Source organism: Mustela nigripes, chromosome 5 (genome assembly GCF_022355385.1).
Source record: "Mustela nigripes isolate SB6536 chromosome 5, MUSNIG.SB6536, whole genome shotgun sequence".
In the NCBI taxonomy this organism is placed as follows: domain Eukaryota; kingdom Metazoa; phylum Chordata; class Mammalia; order Carnivora; family Mustelidae; genus Mustela; species Mustela nigripes.
In genome coordinates, this window is record NC_081561.1 from 81617422 (window position 1) to 81634662 (window position 17241).

At 39.8% G+C, this 17241-nt stretch overlaps 1 protein-coding gene across 2 annotated transcripts in view; it reads right to left on the reverse strand.

The window, feature by feature from the left end:
- Nucleotides 1-4121, reverse strand: part of STX7 (syntaxin 7) — a 46614-nt gene extending 42493 nt beyond the window's left edge. Inside the window, exon 1 of one of the 2 annotated variants that reach the window (XM_059400744.1) lies at nt 3992-4121. In XM_059400744.1, coding sequence (XP_059256727.1) covers nt 3992-4106 — 115 coding nt within the window. In that variant the 5' untranslated portion in view covers nt 4107-4121. The remainder of the gene's footprint in view (nt 1-3991) is intronic. The other variant, XM_059400746.1, reaches the window with a different exon arrangement.
- Between the last annotated feature and the right edge of the window lie 13120 nt (nt 4122-17241).

Below are 17241 nucleotides of genomic sequence, written 5' to 3' on the forward strand. Positions count from 1 at the left end.
TGATACCTTTCCTTTTCCTTTCCCCATTAACTAGAGCTCTAGAAAAACTGCCTCACTGCCAACACAAACATAAGAATGAGAAAACCTTTCTCATTTACTGTCTTCAGGAGGCTCCTCCCTCCACATACAAAGTATTAAAACACTCCCCTTAATCCTCAAAACTCATGAGAGCCTAACCTAAGCCTTCTCCCTGTTTTTTTTCCAAGGCCCCCTTTTTCCTCTTCAGAGAATCAATCAATTGGCTTAAAACACCACCAGTTTTCCTCACCCCTTTAATCAAGCAACTAAATTCTCAAAAGTTCCTGCTGTTGAGATAACTGGGCTTCCATCATCCAAAGAGGGGCTGCTGCTGGACTGGCTGGAATCTCCTTAGAGGAACGGAACAGCGGGTTATCACCTCAGCTCTGTGTTGAATGAAGAATGAAAAGAAATGTGCAAATGATAGAAGAGAAAGATCCATTAAAATCAACAGGATTAACAATGGGTAATTCTTATTTCCAAAGCATTTCGCTTAGGACTTCTAGATTTCTTTTCTCAGTCGATTCTTACGGCAGACCTCTGAGGTGGGTACACTTATTGTTCTGATTTTTCACATGAAAACACTACGGTATAACAAGAATAAGTAACTTGCTTAATTTTAACAGCTAAAGTTTGAAACTACATCTTACAGCGCTTATTTTTAAAACACTAAATCATACTGCTTCACCATATAACAAAAACTCAGGACAGGTGAACCCACTCAATTAAAACAAAACAAAACAAAATTTACCACTTTTCTGCAGACTCCAATCTTAGGATGAGGAACAGATAGCTACATGAGTAGATCAAGGTAACACAGCTGAACAGCATAGTCCTTTTCTCTTATTCTGCTAATAGTGATATCTAAAAGACAACAATGGTTGGCCCTTCAGATGATAAAATATGAGAAATAAAGGAGCCAAATGACTAACTTTACTGCAAAAACATATACACAAATAGATAAACCACAGTTACAGCTAACTATAAAATGACTTAAAAGTTTATGATCTGTGCATATAGACTAGAATCAACTAAGTTATGCCGATAGCTGCTGTCCACATCAGTCTCCAGCACTTAGCCCAGAGCTAACAAGCACTAAAGGACTCTTGATGACCATTTTTTTTTAAGATTTTATTTGTTTATTTGATAAAGATACAGCAAGAGAGGAAAAACAAGCAAGGGCACTGAGAGAGGGAAAGCAGGCTTCCTGCTGAGCAAGGAGCCCCATGTGGGTCTCAATCCCAGCACCCTGGGATCATGACCTGAGCTGAAGACAGACGCTTAATGACTGTGACTGAACCACCCAGGTGCCCCTCCTGATGACTATTTTTGAAAGCTCATTCAGAATTCCTAGTTTTATTGCTCAGAATAACAATAACCCTTTATCTATACCTGCTCTACCAAATATTCAAATATGACATGTGAGGCCAGGGGCCTATATAGCTCTTGTGTAGAACATTTCCATCACAGCAGAAAGTTCTACTAAATAGTGCTTATGTAGACATCTCAACAATTACCTTTCTATGAAAATATATGGACTGTAATGGAAAAAAGGAAAGAGAGGATCAGAGTGCAACACTCATCACGAGGATCTTCTCAAGACTTTCTATAGAGCACAAATAAAAGAACAAAGGGAACTGTGAAATCTTAAGTGTCAAACACTACCCCCAGGTACCACTACTGGACACACTGCAGAATCCCAAGACTCCCAATAAGCACAAATCTCATGCTCTATAAATCAAGCGTGGACAGAACCACAGAAATACTTTCACTTTCTAATTTGGGAGTACTAACATAAAACACTGGACTTCCTCCACACCATGCGCCAGAATGTAAGCTCCCCGGAGGGCAAGGTTTTGTCTGTTTCGTGCACTATTCTAATCTCAGTACCTGCTTCTATAACAAATATTTGTACTTAATAAATATTTGTAGAGGGGCGCCTGGGTGGCTCAGTGGGTTAAAGCCTCTGCCTTTGGCTCAGGTCGTGATCCCAGGGTCCTGGGATTGAGCCCCACATCGGGCTCTCTGCTCAGCGGGGAGCCTGCTTCCTCCTCTCTCTGACTCCCTCTCTGCCTACTTGTGATCTCTGTCTGTCAAATAAATAAATAAAAAAATTTTAATAAATAAATAAATATTTGTAGGCCGAATGGATAAATATACCTATTTCCTAAGAACACATACCTAGTCTGAGGATAAATAGTTATCAATCCTAAGACTGTCTTCTTTCAGATCCTAAATGCACTGGGCTGATTACTGCCTTAGGGCTTTGCTGAGTGTCATTTCCTATCCCTAGAAGGCTTCTCCCATGATCCCCACATGACTGACACCAGCAAAGTCTCACTGCATGCTGGATAAGTCTTTGGTGACTACTTGCATCTAAAATGAGAAATTACCACTCCTGCCACTCTCTGTTGATCTAACTTCCTTTATCGTAGTGCTAATCACTATTTAAGATGATCTAGGTGGTCTACTGCTCATTATCTATCCATACCTCGGCCATATAAACACAAGACAACCTTGTTAGCCTTGTGGAATCCACAGTATTGGGTGCACGGTAGATGTTCCATAAGTGTGAAGGCGATCATTCTAGGGATGTGAGCATTCTCTACCCAAACCAAATTAACTGAATTCTTTAGCTCAGCATCTCCATCTATTAAACTATTATACTATTTGGTTTTACTCACAATACCAAGGATTATTTTTCACCCTTCCCTACACCAAACTGTCAAATGGAATCATGACAAACTTTACTCAGACTTACTGCCAGTGTTTTATATAATTTATTTTTCCACCGCCAGCACTTGGCTGAAGTTTGATATCCTAACCAAAACGAGGCTATGTTATTGGAGCAGCAGAAGCAAAATAACCGAAGAAAAATGATGCAGACATTAATGAGGTACTATAATATATTAACTTCTACAACAAGTATGAAACAAGAGCATAATTCTTAATTAGTCACAGTCCGAGACAAACTCCACAAAGCGGCCTTCAAAACAGAGGCCAGCCACATCACAAGACACTGCTCTACACTGCTAAAAGTCTCTGCATGGGTGAGGCTAAGGCTGCTCCAGAAGAAATGCCCACCTGCGACATTACTCAACACACAGCACTTCATAATCATTTTCTTCCAGATTGTGCACGTTTTAAATTATAGTCAAAATACACTGATGTGAATTAAATAAAAAGTAATGTATGTATACAAGAGCCAAGCAAATACAAGAAATTTGAGAGGGGGAAAAAAATACGGCATTTGACCAAAAGGTAATGTTATTTTCTTCTTTGTGTCTAAATTTTTAAAAAGCAGGAACCTAAAAACAAGGAGCCGGGTGGGTGGTAGGGGGGGCGGGTATCTTGAAATATTTTATGTATTTTTAAAGGTCTTTATGTAAACCAATTAATGACGTGTACTGAAATCAAAGAAAGTTAGCTTGCCTTCAAGCCAGACAGAAAACCAACTACAATGAGCCTCCGAATAAACGGCTAGGGCTCCTTCACTACAGCCATCTATTTTCAGTTCCCCTGTTTTCGGGAAGAGAACTTTAAAGTGCGTTTTCTAACTCCACGAGTCGCAAAGAGGAAGAGGTCACTTGGGTGTCCCGCTTCGGGCAGAAGCAGGATTCCCGAGCTCCGCCCCAGCGGGCCCCGGCGCCGGCCCCGCCCGGGTACGCGCAGCCCGCCGGTGCACCGCAGCCAGCGCCCCAGCCGGGCTGCTGCGCGGCGCGGCGTCGCGGGGCCGGCGGGGCCGGCGGGGCCGGCGGGGCCGGCAGGGCCTGCCTGACCGGGGGCGTGGGCAGCAGCGGTGCTCCGAGGCTGGAGCAGCGCCCGCCCTCCGCCTCCCGACCACAGCGGCAAAGCTCAAGGCGGCGGCCACCTGACAACGCGCACAAACAAGGAGGCGCGGCAGCCGCGGGGACTTAGCGCCTTTGGGACACCGGGCCTGGGGGCCCCCTCCCTCCCCCCAGGCTGCGCTTACCCCAACCTCCTCGGCTTCCTCCTTCTCCTCCTCTGGCCGTGGGCACCCACGGGCCCCAGAGGCCCCCGCTACGGTTCTCAGCTGATGGGCGGTGGCACTGGGGCTCCCTCCGCATGCGCACAATACAGCTCTGGGATGGAGGCGGGGCTGGCTCCCCTCTCGTTGGCCGGCGAGATTGAGTGACAGCCACTCTGCCCCGCCCCCTCCGTGTCTCAGCTAAGGAATAAGGTACCAAGAAAATTGCAAGGGAGGTGTTTTTGAGGCCTCGACTAACGGAAGGCAAACGTCTTAGCCAGCGTCCAAAAAAAACCAGAGGAGGGAACGGAGAGCATCCGTCTTTATCAGGTGATGGCGGCCTCCCTAGACTCGTATCTTCAGCCCGCCCCATCAGGTCCTGCCCATCTTCTTACTCTACAGTAGAACGTATTCAGGGCTCCATTAAAAAATGCTAAAGCAAATATGCAATACTAGAGAGAACAATGACAAAATAAGTGAAGAGTCGCCCATTTAGTAGACAGATTTTCTTTTTCTTTTTCTTTTTTTTTTTTTTTTAAGATTTTATTTATTTATTTGACAGACAGAGATCACAAGTAGGCAGAGAGTCAGGCAGAGAGAGAGGTGGGGAAGCAGGTTCCCTGCTGAGCAGAGAGCTCAATGCAGGACTCCATCCCAGGGCCAGGAGATCATGACCCCAGCCCAAGGCAGAGGCTTAACCCACTGAGCCACCCAGGCACCCTCAGCTTACTTTTAATCGTCTGCTTTTAAGAGAAAAATGAGAACAAGAAATATTTCCTATTTCACATCTTTCCTGAAGAAAACTACAGTAAGTGTTTTAATAAACAGCAACTTACATTCTGCCTCTAAAAAGGGAGCAATAGAGTGGGCATGCTGGCCAAGCAAAAGGAATTCATCCTATCTAAAGGCGGCATGATTCAGTTAGCACCGACTGCACTTTGAGGAAATTCAGATTTTTATGTGAAATTCTTCTTTTTCAATATTTTTAGACTTTTGTATAACATTCTGTGATCAAATAAAGTAGGTATTCCAACTTCTATAATAGGCAATAGTTTCAACCATAGAGTATTAAAAAAAAAAAAAAAAAAAAGCTGGAGGGGACCTTACAGAAAATCTAGCTCTAATCCCTCATTTAGCAAGTAAGTTAAGGAAACTGAAAACCAAAGAAACTTCATCAAAAGTTCACAAACAGGGGCACCTGGGTGTCTCAGTGGGTTAAAGCCTCTGCTTTCCACTCAGGTCATGATCCCAGGGTCCTGGGATCTAGACCCAGTGGGGCTCTCTGCTCAGCAGGGAGCCTGCTTCCCCCCACCTCTCTCTGCCTACTTGTGATTGCTGTCTGTCAAACAAATAAATAAAAATATTTTTCAAAAAAAGTGCACAAATAATTATGAGCAACATAGGTCCAGATGACTTAATTCAGAATCTTTAGTTCTTCCTGCCATATCACATGCAGCAAATATTCATTGAGAAGCTGCCATGTGGCCTGTACTATTTCAGGAGCTGCAGGTATCAAGATTTGTGGGGTGTATAGTATTTTCCCTCAAGGAACTCAAGAAGTAAGATCCTTCCCAGCACACTGTAAGAAGTACTATGATAAAGATTTGTACACAGCATGGCAGCCCCCAGGGATAAGGATGACTTAGTGTGTGGTCGGGGACCATTTCAAGGGGGAAGTGTTAACAGAATCTTAAAAGATGTGTAATAGTTCCCTGGGAAGACAAGATGAGAAAGGACATTCCAGTCAAAAGGGAGAGCACATAAAAATTCACAGGCAAGTGCAAACTTTGCATAATTTTATTTAGATGAAGCACAGTGGGTGAATTTGAGGGCCAAAAGACTAGAAAGGCAAGTGGAATTTATATAATGGAAAAACCTTTTCTATATCATCTTAAATGAGTATCTAAGAGGAGCTGAACTATTAAAGGAATTTGAACAAAAGTGTGATGTGCTTATAATTCTGTGCTATGAAGAAAACTGGAGAAATGGGGGACACTCAAAGGAAATAACTCTGATACCTGAGAGAGAGACAGACTGCAACCATTTATAAAGCTATTGTAGGGGGTCGGGGGGGGGGGTTATGGACATGGGGGAGGGTATGTGCTATGGTGAGTCTGTGAAGTGTGTAAACCTGGCGATTCACAGACCTGTACCTCTGGGGCTAATAATACATTTATATGTTTATTAAAAAATAAAATAAATAAAAAAAAAATAAAAATCTATTGTAATAGTAGCACATCCCCAATTTAGAATCTCCCCAGTATCAGAGATGCTGAAAGATGGTCTTAAGACAAATGCACTGGGAAAGAAAAGGAAAGGCCTGCTTCGAGAAATATTAGGAAGACTTGTAAATTAATTGGATATGAAGAATGGAAGAGATGACTACTATTTTCGGGATGTGAGCTGAATGTGATGTAGCTGTCCGGGATCTAAGGTCGCTAATAGAGTAATTGCAGTTTGAGGATGATGGTGCTGGAATAGGAGAGCAAAGCTACTTAAGCAAAGCTACTTAAGCTACTTGTGTTGTAGTTAAAATTCTGGGGAAGAGATATTTAGTTTGTGATGTCCTCCAGGTACTTTGAAAATGTGAGCTGGAATTCAAGGTAGAGCTCTGGCTGGAGCTATGACAAGAGATGAGGTCATTAACTCTCAGGATGGAATGTTCTGGACTCCTGTGTTTCAGGGAGGGCTGAGGGGAAAAAAAAATCCTGAAAAGGAGTAATCAGAGAGCTGGAAAGTACACCAGGAAAAGGTGTAAGAGAGAATGAAGGAAAAAATTTCAAAAAGAGGAAATGCTCTATGACATCACATGTCACAGAAAGTTCAAGTAAATTAAGAACCAAAAGTTGTGCCCTGGACATGAGAATTAGGAAGTGGTTGGTAAACACAAAAGGGAATTCTAATCATTCAAGGAATGATCATGAAAAGAACTCATATCTGCATAAGTCCTATTGCATTTTTCAAACATCATTCCTGTTTCCTGAACCCAGGGCTATGTGAGGGAAAGAACAATGTAACAGAGAATCCGAGGCTCAGTGGCCTCTTCTGGTTCTCCTCCTCGTTACTGACTGAACCAGAACTAAGTTTCAGCTCTCTGAATACTCCTCCGGGGCAGTTTTCATTTTTTTTTTCATGTTTTAAAATATGTCATGAGTGGATTCCTTTCAGGTCCTTTGAACACTAGACTGTATGGTAACCCTGCAAAATTTAGAGTTACAGAGGGCAAATGAATTCCTTTTTTTTTTTAATAAAGATTTTATTTATTTATTTGACAGACAGAGATCACAAGCAGGCAGAGAGGCAGGCAGAGAGAGAGAGGAGAAAGCAGGCTCCCCTCAGAGCAGAGAGCCCAGACCTTGGGATCATGACCCAAGCCAAAGGCAGAGGCTTTAACCCACTGAGCCACCCAGGCACCCCAGCAAATGAATTCCAAAAGCATTCCTGACATTCGTAGCAACCCATCTGAGCCTTTGCCTGCAATTTAGGGAAATCCAGTCAGGGGCGGGGTGGGGGGGTGGCTTGAACCCTGTAGGACTCAAAATTCTGCCCATTTAATCAGTAATCATTTCATTTCTCAAACAAGTCCTTTATACTTGCAGAAGTTTCTTACATATGAAGCCTTGTAATTTGGATATTTCTAGAGCTAGTAATGTTGGGGATTTGGGTCTTCTTGAAAGATTTTTCAAGGGAAATTAGAAGTCCTTAAGTGAAAATTGTATCAACATATTTGTCGTGTCCTTATTAATATAAATACCACCTCTGCCATGTAGGATGGGGAACTCTCCCATTGCTCTAGCTCCAGCGTTTGCAAGATCAATTCCAGCGCACGAAAGGAGATCATTACCTATTTATTCAATGGTCCATGAACTAAAATTAATTTTTAAAAGACCACCGTGTGACCTTGTGGGAGAGCCTGAGAAGAGACACAAGAGGAAAAATATAGCAAGACAAGGAATTTATTGACAAATGGGAGGTACAAGTTGACTTATAAGAGTGTACTTTTGATTTATAATACAATGGAAAACCCACAGCTATTCTAAGAAATATGTGCTAGTTTAAAAGGCAGCTTAAATGAATATCTAATAAATAAGAGTTTTATTGTGCCTTATTCTGAAGCATCTCCATCTCCCTCTGCCATGTGCTTGTTTTCTAAAACCATACAAGTGCCTAGTGATAGGTCAAACACAGAACAGATTCTTCTCTGACTTTTAAACACACGTAGTAAATAAGCATCCCATAGAAATCTTACATGAACAATTACGATAGGATGATTGGTATGTTCAATGCCAGTTTCACATCCTACACATTGTTGGCATGTCCCTCTGTCTGTGTCTCAATCCACGGCAGCAGCCTCCTCATCAGTGACCCTGTATCCAGTTCTACTCAAGTTCATTATCATCAAAACCACTCCTGAGTGTTGGAAGCATGGATCTGAAAACATCACTCCAGGCTTTATGGCATCCGCATGATTGCAGCAAGCAATTCTTGAAATGACTCCTTAAAAATGAAAATGCTTGGGCTTGGCAGGGCTGGGAGGTTGTGTAGGTTGGAGGAAGGAATCAGTGAAGGGCATCTGTGGGGAAACCATATTATGATACAATCTTGAAGACTCACAGCACACGTTTGTAAATAAAAGTCTGGAGGACGCGGTTCAGCAAAGTAACACGTATAACTTTCTTTAACTCGGGTTTTTTCTGAATGTATTTGATGGTAGAATTTTATATTAAATGGTTGAGAAGACCTTCAAAATACACATTATGGAAAACATTGCTCTCAACATCAAGTCCAAACCCCTTCTCATGGTATATAAAGAGGGTGATTGATGATATGTCCAGTTTGCCTAGGACACTTCCCGCTTATGCTTGTTGTCCCAGTCTTTTGTCTGTTGAGCACCCCCTTTTATTCTCAAAAGTGTCCCAGTTCAGATGGTACATTACATGGTCACCTAATATATAAGGACCTACATGATCTAGATCCTGCCTTTCCCTGCATGAAAATTTATGCTTTGGAATATGCCAGCTTAAAGAACTTCTCCATCTTTTTCAGCTCCCACATCCCTCCCACTAGTTCTCTAGCCAGAGGTTTTCTTATTTTTGTGCTTTGCTCGGGCAGTTCCCTTTAACTAGAATAGGTTCTCTCTTCCTCCTCATTTTTAAAGCGAACTCTTTATTTTAGAATAACTGCAGACTTACAGAAGAGTTGCAAAGATTCTTCAGAGTTCTCATATATACCATACCCAGATTCTCCTAACCTGAACATCTTACATAATGACAGTGCATTTGTCAAAACCAAGAAATTAATGTTGATATAGTAGTAGCAATCAAAGTATTGATTTAATTTACTTAACTAATTTTTCACTGATGTCCATTTTCTGTTCCTAGATTCAATCCAGTATACCAGATTTTACTTACAGAGCACGTTTCCGTGGTCTCCAATCCATGACAGCTTTCTGTCTTTCATTTTAGTCATGACCTTGGTACCTTCTAAAAATACTGGTCAATTGGGGTGCCTGGATGGCGCAGTTGGTTAAGCAACCAACTCTTGGTTTTGGCTCAGGCTGTGATCTCAGGGTCGTGGGATCATGTTGGGAGTCAGGCTCTGTGTTCAATGCTTTGTATCCATAAGATTCTCTCTCCCTTTATTCCCATCTACCCTCCCCACACCCGATGCTCTCTTTCTTTCTCTCTAAAATAAAAATAGGGACACCTGGGTGACTCGGTTAGGCATTTGCCTTTGGCTCAGGTCATGATCCCAGAGCCCTGGGATCAAGTCCCACATCAAGCTCTCTGCTCATCAAGGAGCCTGCTTCTTCCTCTGCGCTGCTCCCCCTGCTTGTGCTCTCTCTCTCTCTGTGTGTCAAATAAATAAATAAAATATTTTTAAACATAAAATAAAAATAAATCTTAAACATATATATATATTAAAAATACTGGTCAGGTGTTTTGCAGAATGTGCCTCAGTTTAGGTCTGACTAATGATTAGACTGGCATATAGATTTTTGGAGGGAATACCACAGAGATGGAATGTTCTCATCATACCATTTTGTGGGGCACATGGTAATCATCATTGTCTGTTACTGGTGATGTTACCCTTGATTACTTGGTTAAGGTGATGCCTGTAAGTTTTCTCCAAATTGAAGTTACTATTTTTGCATTTCCATACTATACTCATTAAAAAAGAATCACCAAGTCCAGTTCACAATCAAGAGGAGAATTGAGTTCCTCCTCCGGAGGGGAGAAACAACAAAAATTTATGGACATATGATGAAACTACTACAATAATTAGTAAATACTTGGAGAGAGATGCTTTGTGACTAAGTGCATATCTGATTTTTCCTTGAAGTTTTTCCCACTGATTTTAGCATTCATCATTATTTTTGCCTACAACAGTTATTGCTGTTGTGTTCTAAAGGTGATTTTCTATTTCTTTTCCTCTGAAATGAATATTTATCACATCTCCCAGCTGATTTATTTTTTCAATAATTTTTTTATATCAGTATGGATTTATAGATATTTATTTTATTCCTTAGATTATAATTAAGTTACCTTTTATATTTTTAGGTTAGCTTGGTGTCTTTTTTTTTTTTTTTTTTTTAGCACTTCCTTACTTGATACAACAAGGTGCTCCAGGCCCAGTCGTTTTGCTTGGACCTATTTTTCCTTTTACAGAGAAATTATATTTAGAAACCAAGGTTTGGGTGCTAGTCTTCTCATTGTATTGGGGCATCATGACTTCTGTACCCTCATAATGGACAGAACTAGCAAATCTATGTATATATTAACTCATGTATACACATGTATCTAATTTTATATGGATCTATCTATCTATCAACATCAGTTCACATAGATATTTTCAGCTCTAATCTGACATCACAGTGTTATTTCTACCGTTCCCTGCTTCCTTATTGCTAAGGAACCTGGCTCTTTTTATCTCTAATTCAATTCTTACTTATATAACGCAGTTTCAGAATTCTTTTTTTTTTTTTTTAAGCAGAGGTGGGGAGCAGAGGGAGAAGGAGAGAGAGAATCTTAAGCAGGCTCCATGCCTACTGCAGAGCCCAATCCTGGGCTCAATCTCACAGCCCTGAGATCTTGACTGGAGCTGAAATTAAGAGTCAGACATGTAATCGACTCAACTACCCAGGAGCCCCATAGTTTCAGAATTCTTAATCCATACTTCTGTAAGAGAAAAACTTGACTACAGTGTTTATGAAAAATTCTTTTTGTCCCTAGACAGACAGTATTGAGTGAAAACAATGTTTTCCAAGATTACCAAGATCAGTTCTTTTCCCCCCACTCCCTTCACTGAAGTTATACTACATTTGTGTTGCAATAAGATTCATTTGTCACACGTCTGTGTTCTGTCTGGGATTCACCAAACTGGTTGACTTTTTTCTCTTAAATCTGAGTCAAGTTTACTCTTTGTAATATACCGTTCTACAGATTTTTGACAAATGAGTAGATTCACGTATCTATCACCCCAGTACCCTAAGAACAATTTTGTCTCCTTAAAAATTCCCTTTTGCTAGAACTTTTAGTCAACTCCTTCCCAACCTTTGTCCACTACTTATGTTCTCTGTCCCTTTAGTTCTGTGTTTTCCAAAATAAAAATTATATGTGGTCTTTTACATATCATACAATATGTGGTCTTTTGAGTCTGACTTTTTTCCTTTAGTGGAATTCTTTTATTTTTTAATTATTTTTAAAATTCTTTTTAGAAAGGCAGACTTTCCATCTGCAGGGCTTCATTGGGATGTGTCTGGAGTGTTAAAAGCTTGACTATCCTACTTTCTCCTACAAATGGACCTTGAAAGCTTGCTTGTATGGTGGTTCTAACAGGGGAGGGAAGCTGCTTGTATACATCTGACCAAGACCAGTCCTTCTGTGTTTGGGAAGGTCAGAATCTTCAACTCAGAGTGCTGCTTCAAGAGAGATGCACATGAAGCTAATTTTAAGGGAGGAAGGGGACACATGCCAAGCCAGTCGGTTCAGCCAAACCCACCCTGGTGATCAGTGGAATGACAGATGTCGCACAACCTACCAGCATTCTTTTAAATACATATGCATTGTATAAATCTATAGTTTGTTCCTTTCCAAGGCTGAGTAGTATTCCACTGTTTGGATATAATGCTGTTTGTTCATTCACTTACTGGTTGCTTCCAATTTTTGGCAATTATTAATAAAGCTTCTATGAATATCTGCATACAGGTGTTGATAACAGTGTGGAAATTCCTCAAGAAATTAAAAATAGAACATCCCTATGACCCTGCCATTGCACTACTGGGTATTTACTCCAAAGATACAGATGTAGTGAAAAGAAGGGCCATCTGTACTCCAATGTTTATAGCAGCAATGGCCATGGTCGCCAAACTGTGGAAAGAACCAAGATGCCCTTCAACAGACGAATGGATAAAGAAGATGTGGTCCATATACACTATGGAGTATTATACCTCCATCAGAAAGGACAAATACCCAACTTTTGTAGCAACATGGACGGGACTGGAAGAGATTATGCTGAGTGAAATAAGTCAAGCAGAGAGAGTCAATTATCATATGGTTTCACTTATTTGTGGAGCATAACAAATAGCATGGAGGACATGGGGAGATAGAGAGGAGAAGGGAGTTGGGGGAAATTGGAAGGGGAGGTGAACCATGAGAGACTATGGACTTTGAAAAACAATCTGAGGGTTTTGAAGGGCGGGAGTGGGAGGTCGGGGTACCAGGTGGTGGGTATTATAGAGGGCACAGATTGCATGGAGCACTGGGTGTGGTACAAAAACAATGAATACCGTTATGCTGAAATAAATTAAAAAAAAATTTAAAAAAGTATGTAAGTTTCCAGTTCACTTGGGTAAATACCAAGAAGTAAGGTTGTTGGGTTGTGTAAAAATAAGTTTAATTTTATAAGAAACTGCCAAAAAAGTGACTTTATCATTTTGCGTTCCCACCAGTGATGAATGAAGATTTTTGCAGCTTTGAATCCTTGTCACCATTTGAGAGTTAGATTTCCTTTTTAAATTTCTAATTTAATTGCAATTTACATTCTAATAGGTTGTGGTGGCAACTTGTTGTGGTTTTCATTTCATTTCCATAATGATATGAATCATCTTTTTATGTACATGTTTGAAATCCATTTTTAATTTTTAATGAGGTGTCTGTTGAGATCTTTCGCCCATTTTTTGTTATTGTTGAGTTGTATTCCTACTGTTGAGTTTTAAAAGTCCTTTATATGTTTTGGTGCTTTATCAAATATGTCATTTGCAAGTATTTCCTCCCATTTTACAGCTTGTCTTTTTGTTTTCTTTGCAGTGTCTTTCACAGACAAAGATTTTTAATTTTGATAAAGTCCAATTTGCCGAATTCTTCTTTTGTGGATCCTGCGTTTTTACTGTGCTTTTTTACTGTTCTTTTTTACTAATGTTTCATCACCAGACCCAGAGTTATAGAGATACTCTTTTATATTTTCTTCTTGCAGTTTTATAATTGTACATTTCACCTTTAGGTCTATAATCCATTTTGAATTAATTTGTGTATAATGTCTGAGGGTTGTCCCAAAGTTCTTTTTTATTTATTTTTTACCTACCGATATCTAATTATTCTAGCACCATTTAAAGATTTTATTTATTTATTTGACAGTTCACAAGTAGGCAGAGAGGCAGGCAGAGAGAGAGGGAAGCAGGCTTCCCACGGAGTGGAGAGCCTGATGTGGGGCTCAATCCCAGCACCTTGGGATCATGACCCGAGCCGAAGGCAGAGGCATTAACCCTCTGAGCCACCCAGGCGCCCCTCTAGCACCATTTATACAAAAAAATTATCCTTTCTCCATTGAATTGCCTTTGCATTTTTGTCAAAATCAGTTGCCATGTTTGTGTGGATCTATTTCTGTTCTATCTATTCTGTTTCATTGATCTATGTGTCTACTTTCTCACTAACATCATGCTGTTTTAGTTACTAAAACTCTAGAGTAAGTTTTGAAATTGGATAATGTGAGTCTCTGACTTACTATTTTACTTTCCAGAGTCATTTTGGCTTTTCAGTTTTTTGGACTTCCTATACAAATTTTAGAAGCAGCAAGATTTCTACAAAATCTTGCTGGACCCTTGATAGGGACCACATTGAATTTATAGAATACATTGAGGATAATTGATGATAATGAGATTTCCAACTCATGAACGCAGTATACCTCTTTACTTACTTATATTTACTTTTATTTTTTATCAGTGTTTTATAATTTTCAGTATATAGATCTTACACATATTTTGTGAGTCATATGTAATTTCTTCATTCATTGCTATCATAAACACGTTTTCTTTAATTCAAATTCCACTTGATCTTAACTGATATGTGAAATTTATTCACATGTAAAGTTATTATTGCTGTGTTTGAGTTAAAATCTACCAGAATTTTAATCATTGTTAATTTATTCCATTTGTTATTTTCCTTTTTCCTTTCTTCCCTGGGTTTACAATTTTGAAATAACTTTATTTTATGTCCTGTATTGACTTATTATATATGCCTTTTAAGAAAATAATTTATACCTCTTTTAAAAATTAATCTTCAAGTAATATGTTTCTGAAGACATTGCAACAGCATATTCCCAGGTCCTCCTTCTCATTTCTTATGTTATCATTGTCACACATTTTACTTTTACAAATGTTATAAAAACATAATGTATTTTACTATTTTTAGTACAAAGGCATCCATCTTTTAGAGCAGCTTAATATGAGAGAAAAAAATTATTTTAACTTTATAACTTCTATTTCTGAATCTCCATTTCTTTGTGTAGATCCAAGTTTATGACTTATATTCTTTTCACCTCAGTGATTATTTTTCATCTTAGAGTGAAAAAGACAAAGAAAGCAGAAATCTTAGAGAATGATTTATATTTATGGCAGATGCAGGGGAAGGGGGAAAAAAAGCTTTTCCTCTATTCTCTTAAGTTCAGTCCCTGAGGCTTGTGAATTAAAGCAATAAAAGACAGATTAGCAGGACAAAAAGGTTGATTTTGCATGCATAGAGGAGCCAGCAAAAGAAGTAGCTGGTGTGTCAAAGGGATAGAGATGAAGGCTTATATCTAACATAGTAGGGGAAAGGTACAGAGAGAAAAAGTCTTCTTATGAGAAAAACAAATAGGGTAAGTTAGAAAAACAAGTAGATTTTTAGGAGAACAGACTGGAGATAAGAAATTTTGTGATAATGTTTGTCTAGACAGATCAGGGCAGTCTTAAAACTCCCCTGGAGAAAGGATTTGGGGTAGGTTATATTCCAGTTCTCCTTTTCACAACAGTCTAATTTCCCAGAAGTTGTAGCTTTTAGTCAGAAAAGAGAAGCTTTGAAAAGGACCCCCGTCCCCTTTTCTTATCTGTTGAATCTCAAACATCTTCAGTTTAAAACAATCTTTATGCCAAAGTGGTATATTTTGGAGTGGCATATTCTGATCCTCTCCACACAAAAATGTCCAATTTCTTCATTAAAATCATAAACAAAGTGGAAGAGAATGAAGAATGAAGAGAATATAGTTGCTGGTTCTAATACGAATTGTTTACATCCGTTATCATTTGTAAGAAAGACAACTCTCCTGTAGTAGAGGCTACGGACACCCTGGCCATATTCTTTCACCTGCCCCAGTAACCAAACCACAGTTGCCGTATTGCACAGAAAGAATCACAGCTGCCTTCTCCGCTTAATTGCTTTTGGCTGGAGGGGCAGCTACCCTACTCAGGAGGCAATTTTCCCTTACGCACAGACTCTGGTAAAGACTGATTAACACCAACTCCTGGGCTTGTGGTGGGACTGACTCTTGTGCTCCTGATCTTCCCTGGCAAAGGGACTGAAACTAGTCTCCAGTGGAGACCACAGCCCTGCTCATCCCACTTTTCTAATTCCCCTCTCCTTTGAGCATTCTTCCCCACCTGTCTTATTCCCCACTTTAGTTTCTGTGCTTAGGAAACAGCCTAACACATCACACTAGAAAGATGACAAAAAGTTCAGAATAGACAACTCACAGAAATTATCTTAGTTTACTTTTCCCCCCAAAATAGAGCCTAAGGCAAATTTTATATACTAAAGCTTTTTTAATTGAAATATATTTGAAATGTAACATTGTGTAAGTTTGAGATGTATGACATGTTAATTTCATACACTGGTATATTGCAATATGACCAACATCTGGATTATGTCACATAATTACCATTTCTTTTTTGTGGTGGCAGTAATGAAGATCTTGGGTTTTAACAGTGTTGAAATAAATTTCTAAGCCCCACATTAAGCCACTCCTATACAGGATGCCAAGTCAGCAAATCAAAACTTATATGAAGTTTCTTGTCCTTGTATAGGACCTGCTTAACCAGGAAAGCAGTATTTCTAGTTAGTCAATCCCCAAAAGCCAGTCCTCAACTCAAAGGAGGCTGACTCTGGCTCCAGAAATTGGATATTTTCTGTTTTTCTTTTCGTTGTTCTTTACTCTTCATTTTATAAAAGTTTACTGCCTCCTACCCCATTTTATAGTTCTCTGAAAGGAGATTGTTCACTTCATGAAGTGATAAATAGAGGGTGTTTGCGTCACTTAAATTGTCTTCTTTGATCATTTCTCAATAAAAAGTTTGATGTTTATAATACAGGATTGTTGTCTCTAATCAATATACTGTGCAGTAGATCTCAAGGCTTACTTATCTACTAGTTGCAAGTTTGTCTCTTTAACCAACATCTCTCCTACCCCCAAATCCCACAGAGTAAAGTTTTACAATAACCCAGGGCAGCAAATACAAAGTAAAAGGGGTAGCAAGGCAGGAAAGGAGGGAGGACAAATACAAAGTGGCATATCACCAAGAAAGCATGGCTTAGTCAGTTATAAATATTTAAAGATTTATTTATTTATCTGAGGGAGAGAGAGAGAGTATAACCGGGAGGGGCAGAGGGAAAGGGAATGAGAATCTTAAGCAGAATCCCCGCTGAGTGAGCAGTCCCATGTGGGACTTGATGCAGGGCTCGATATCACGACCCCAAGATCACAACCTGAGCCAAAACCAAAAGTTGGACGCCCAACAGACTGCACCACCCAGGCATCCCATGGCTTAGTCAGTTGGGACTACTGACTTGGGACAGCTTCCAGATTTGCTATCCTGATAGGTTTTCCAGATAACCACTGTGTCTTGGCACAAAATCTGGAGCAATGCAAGGGAAGAGGGTGAAGGGGGGAGGGGAATATTTACTTTTGCTTCCTTTCTTCTTCTTGAT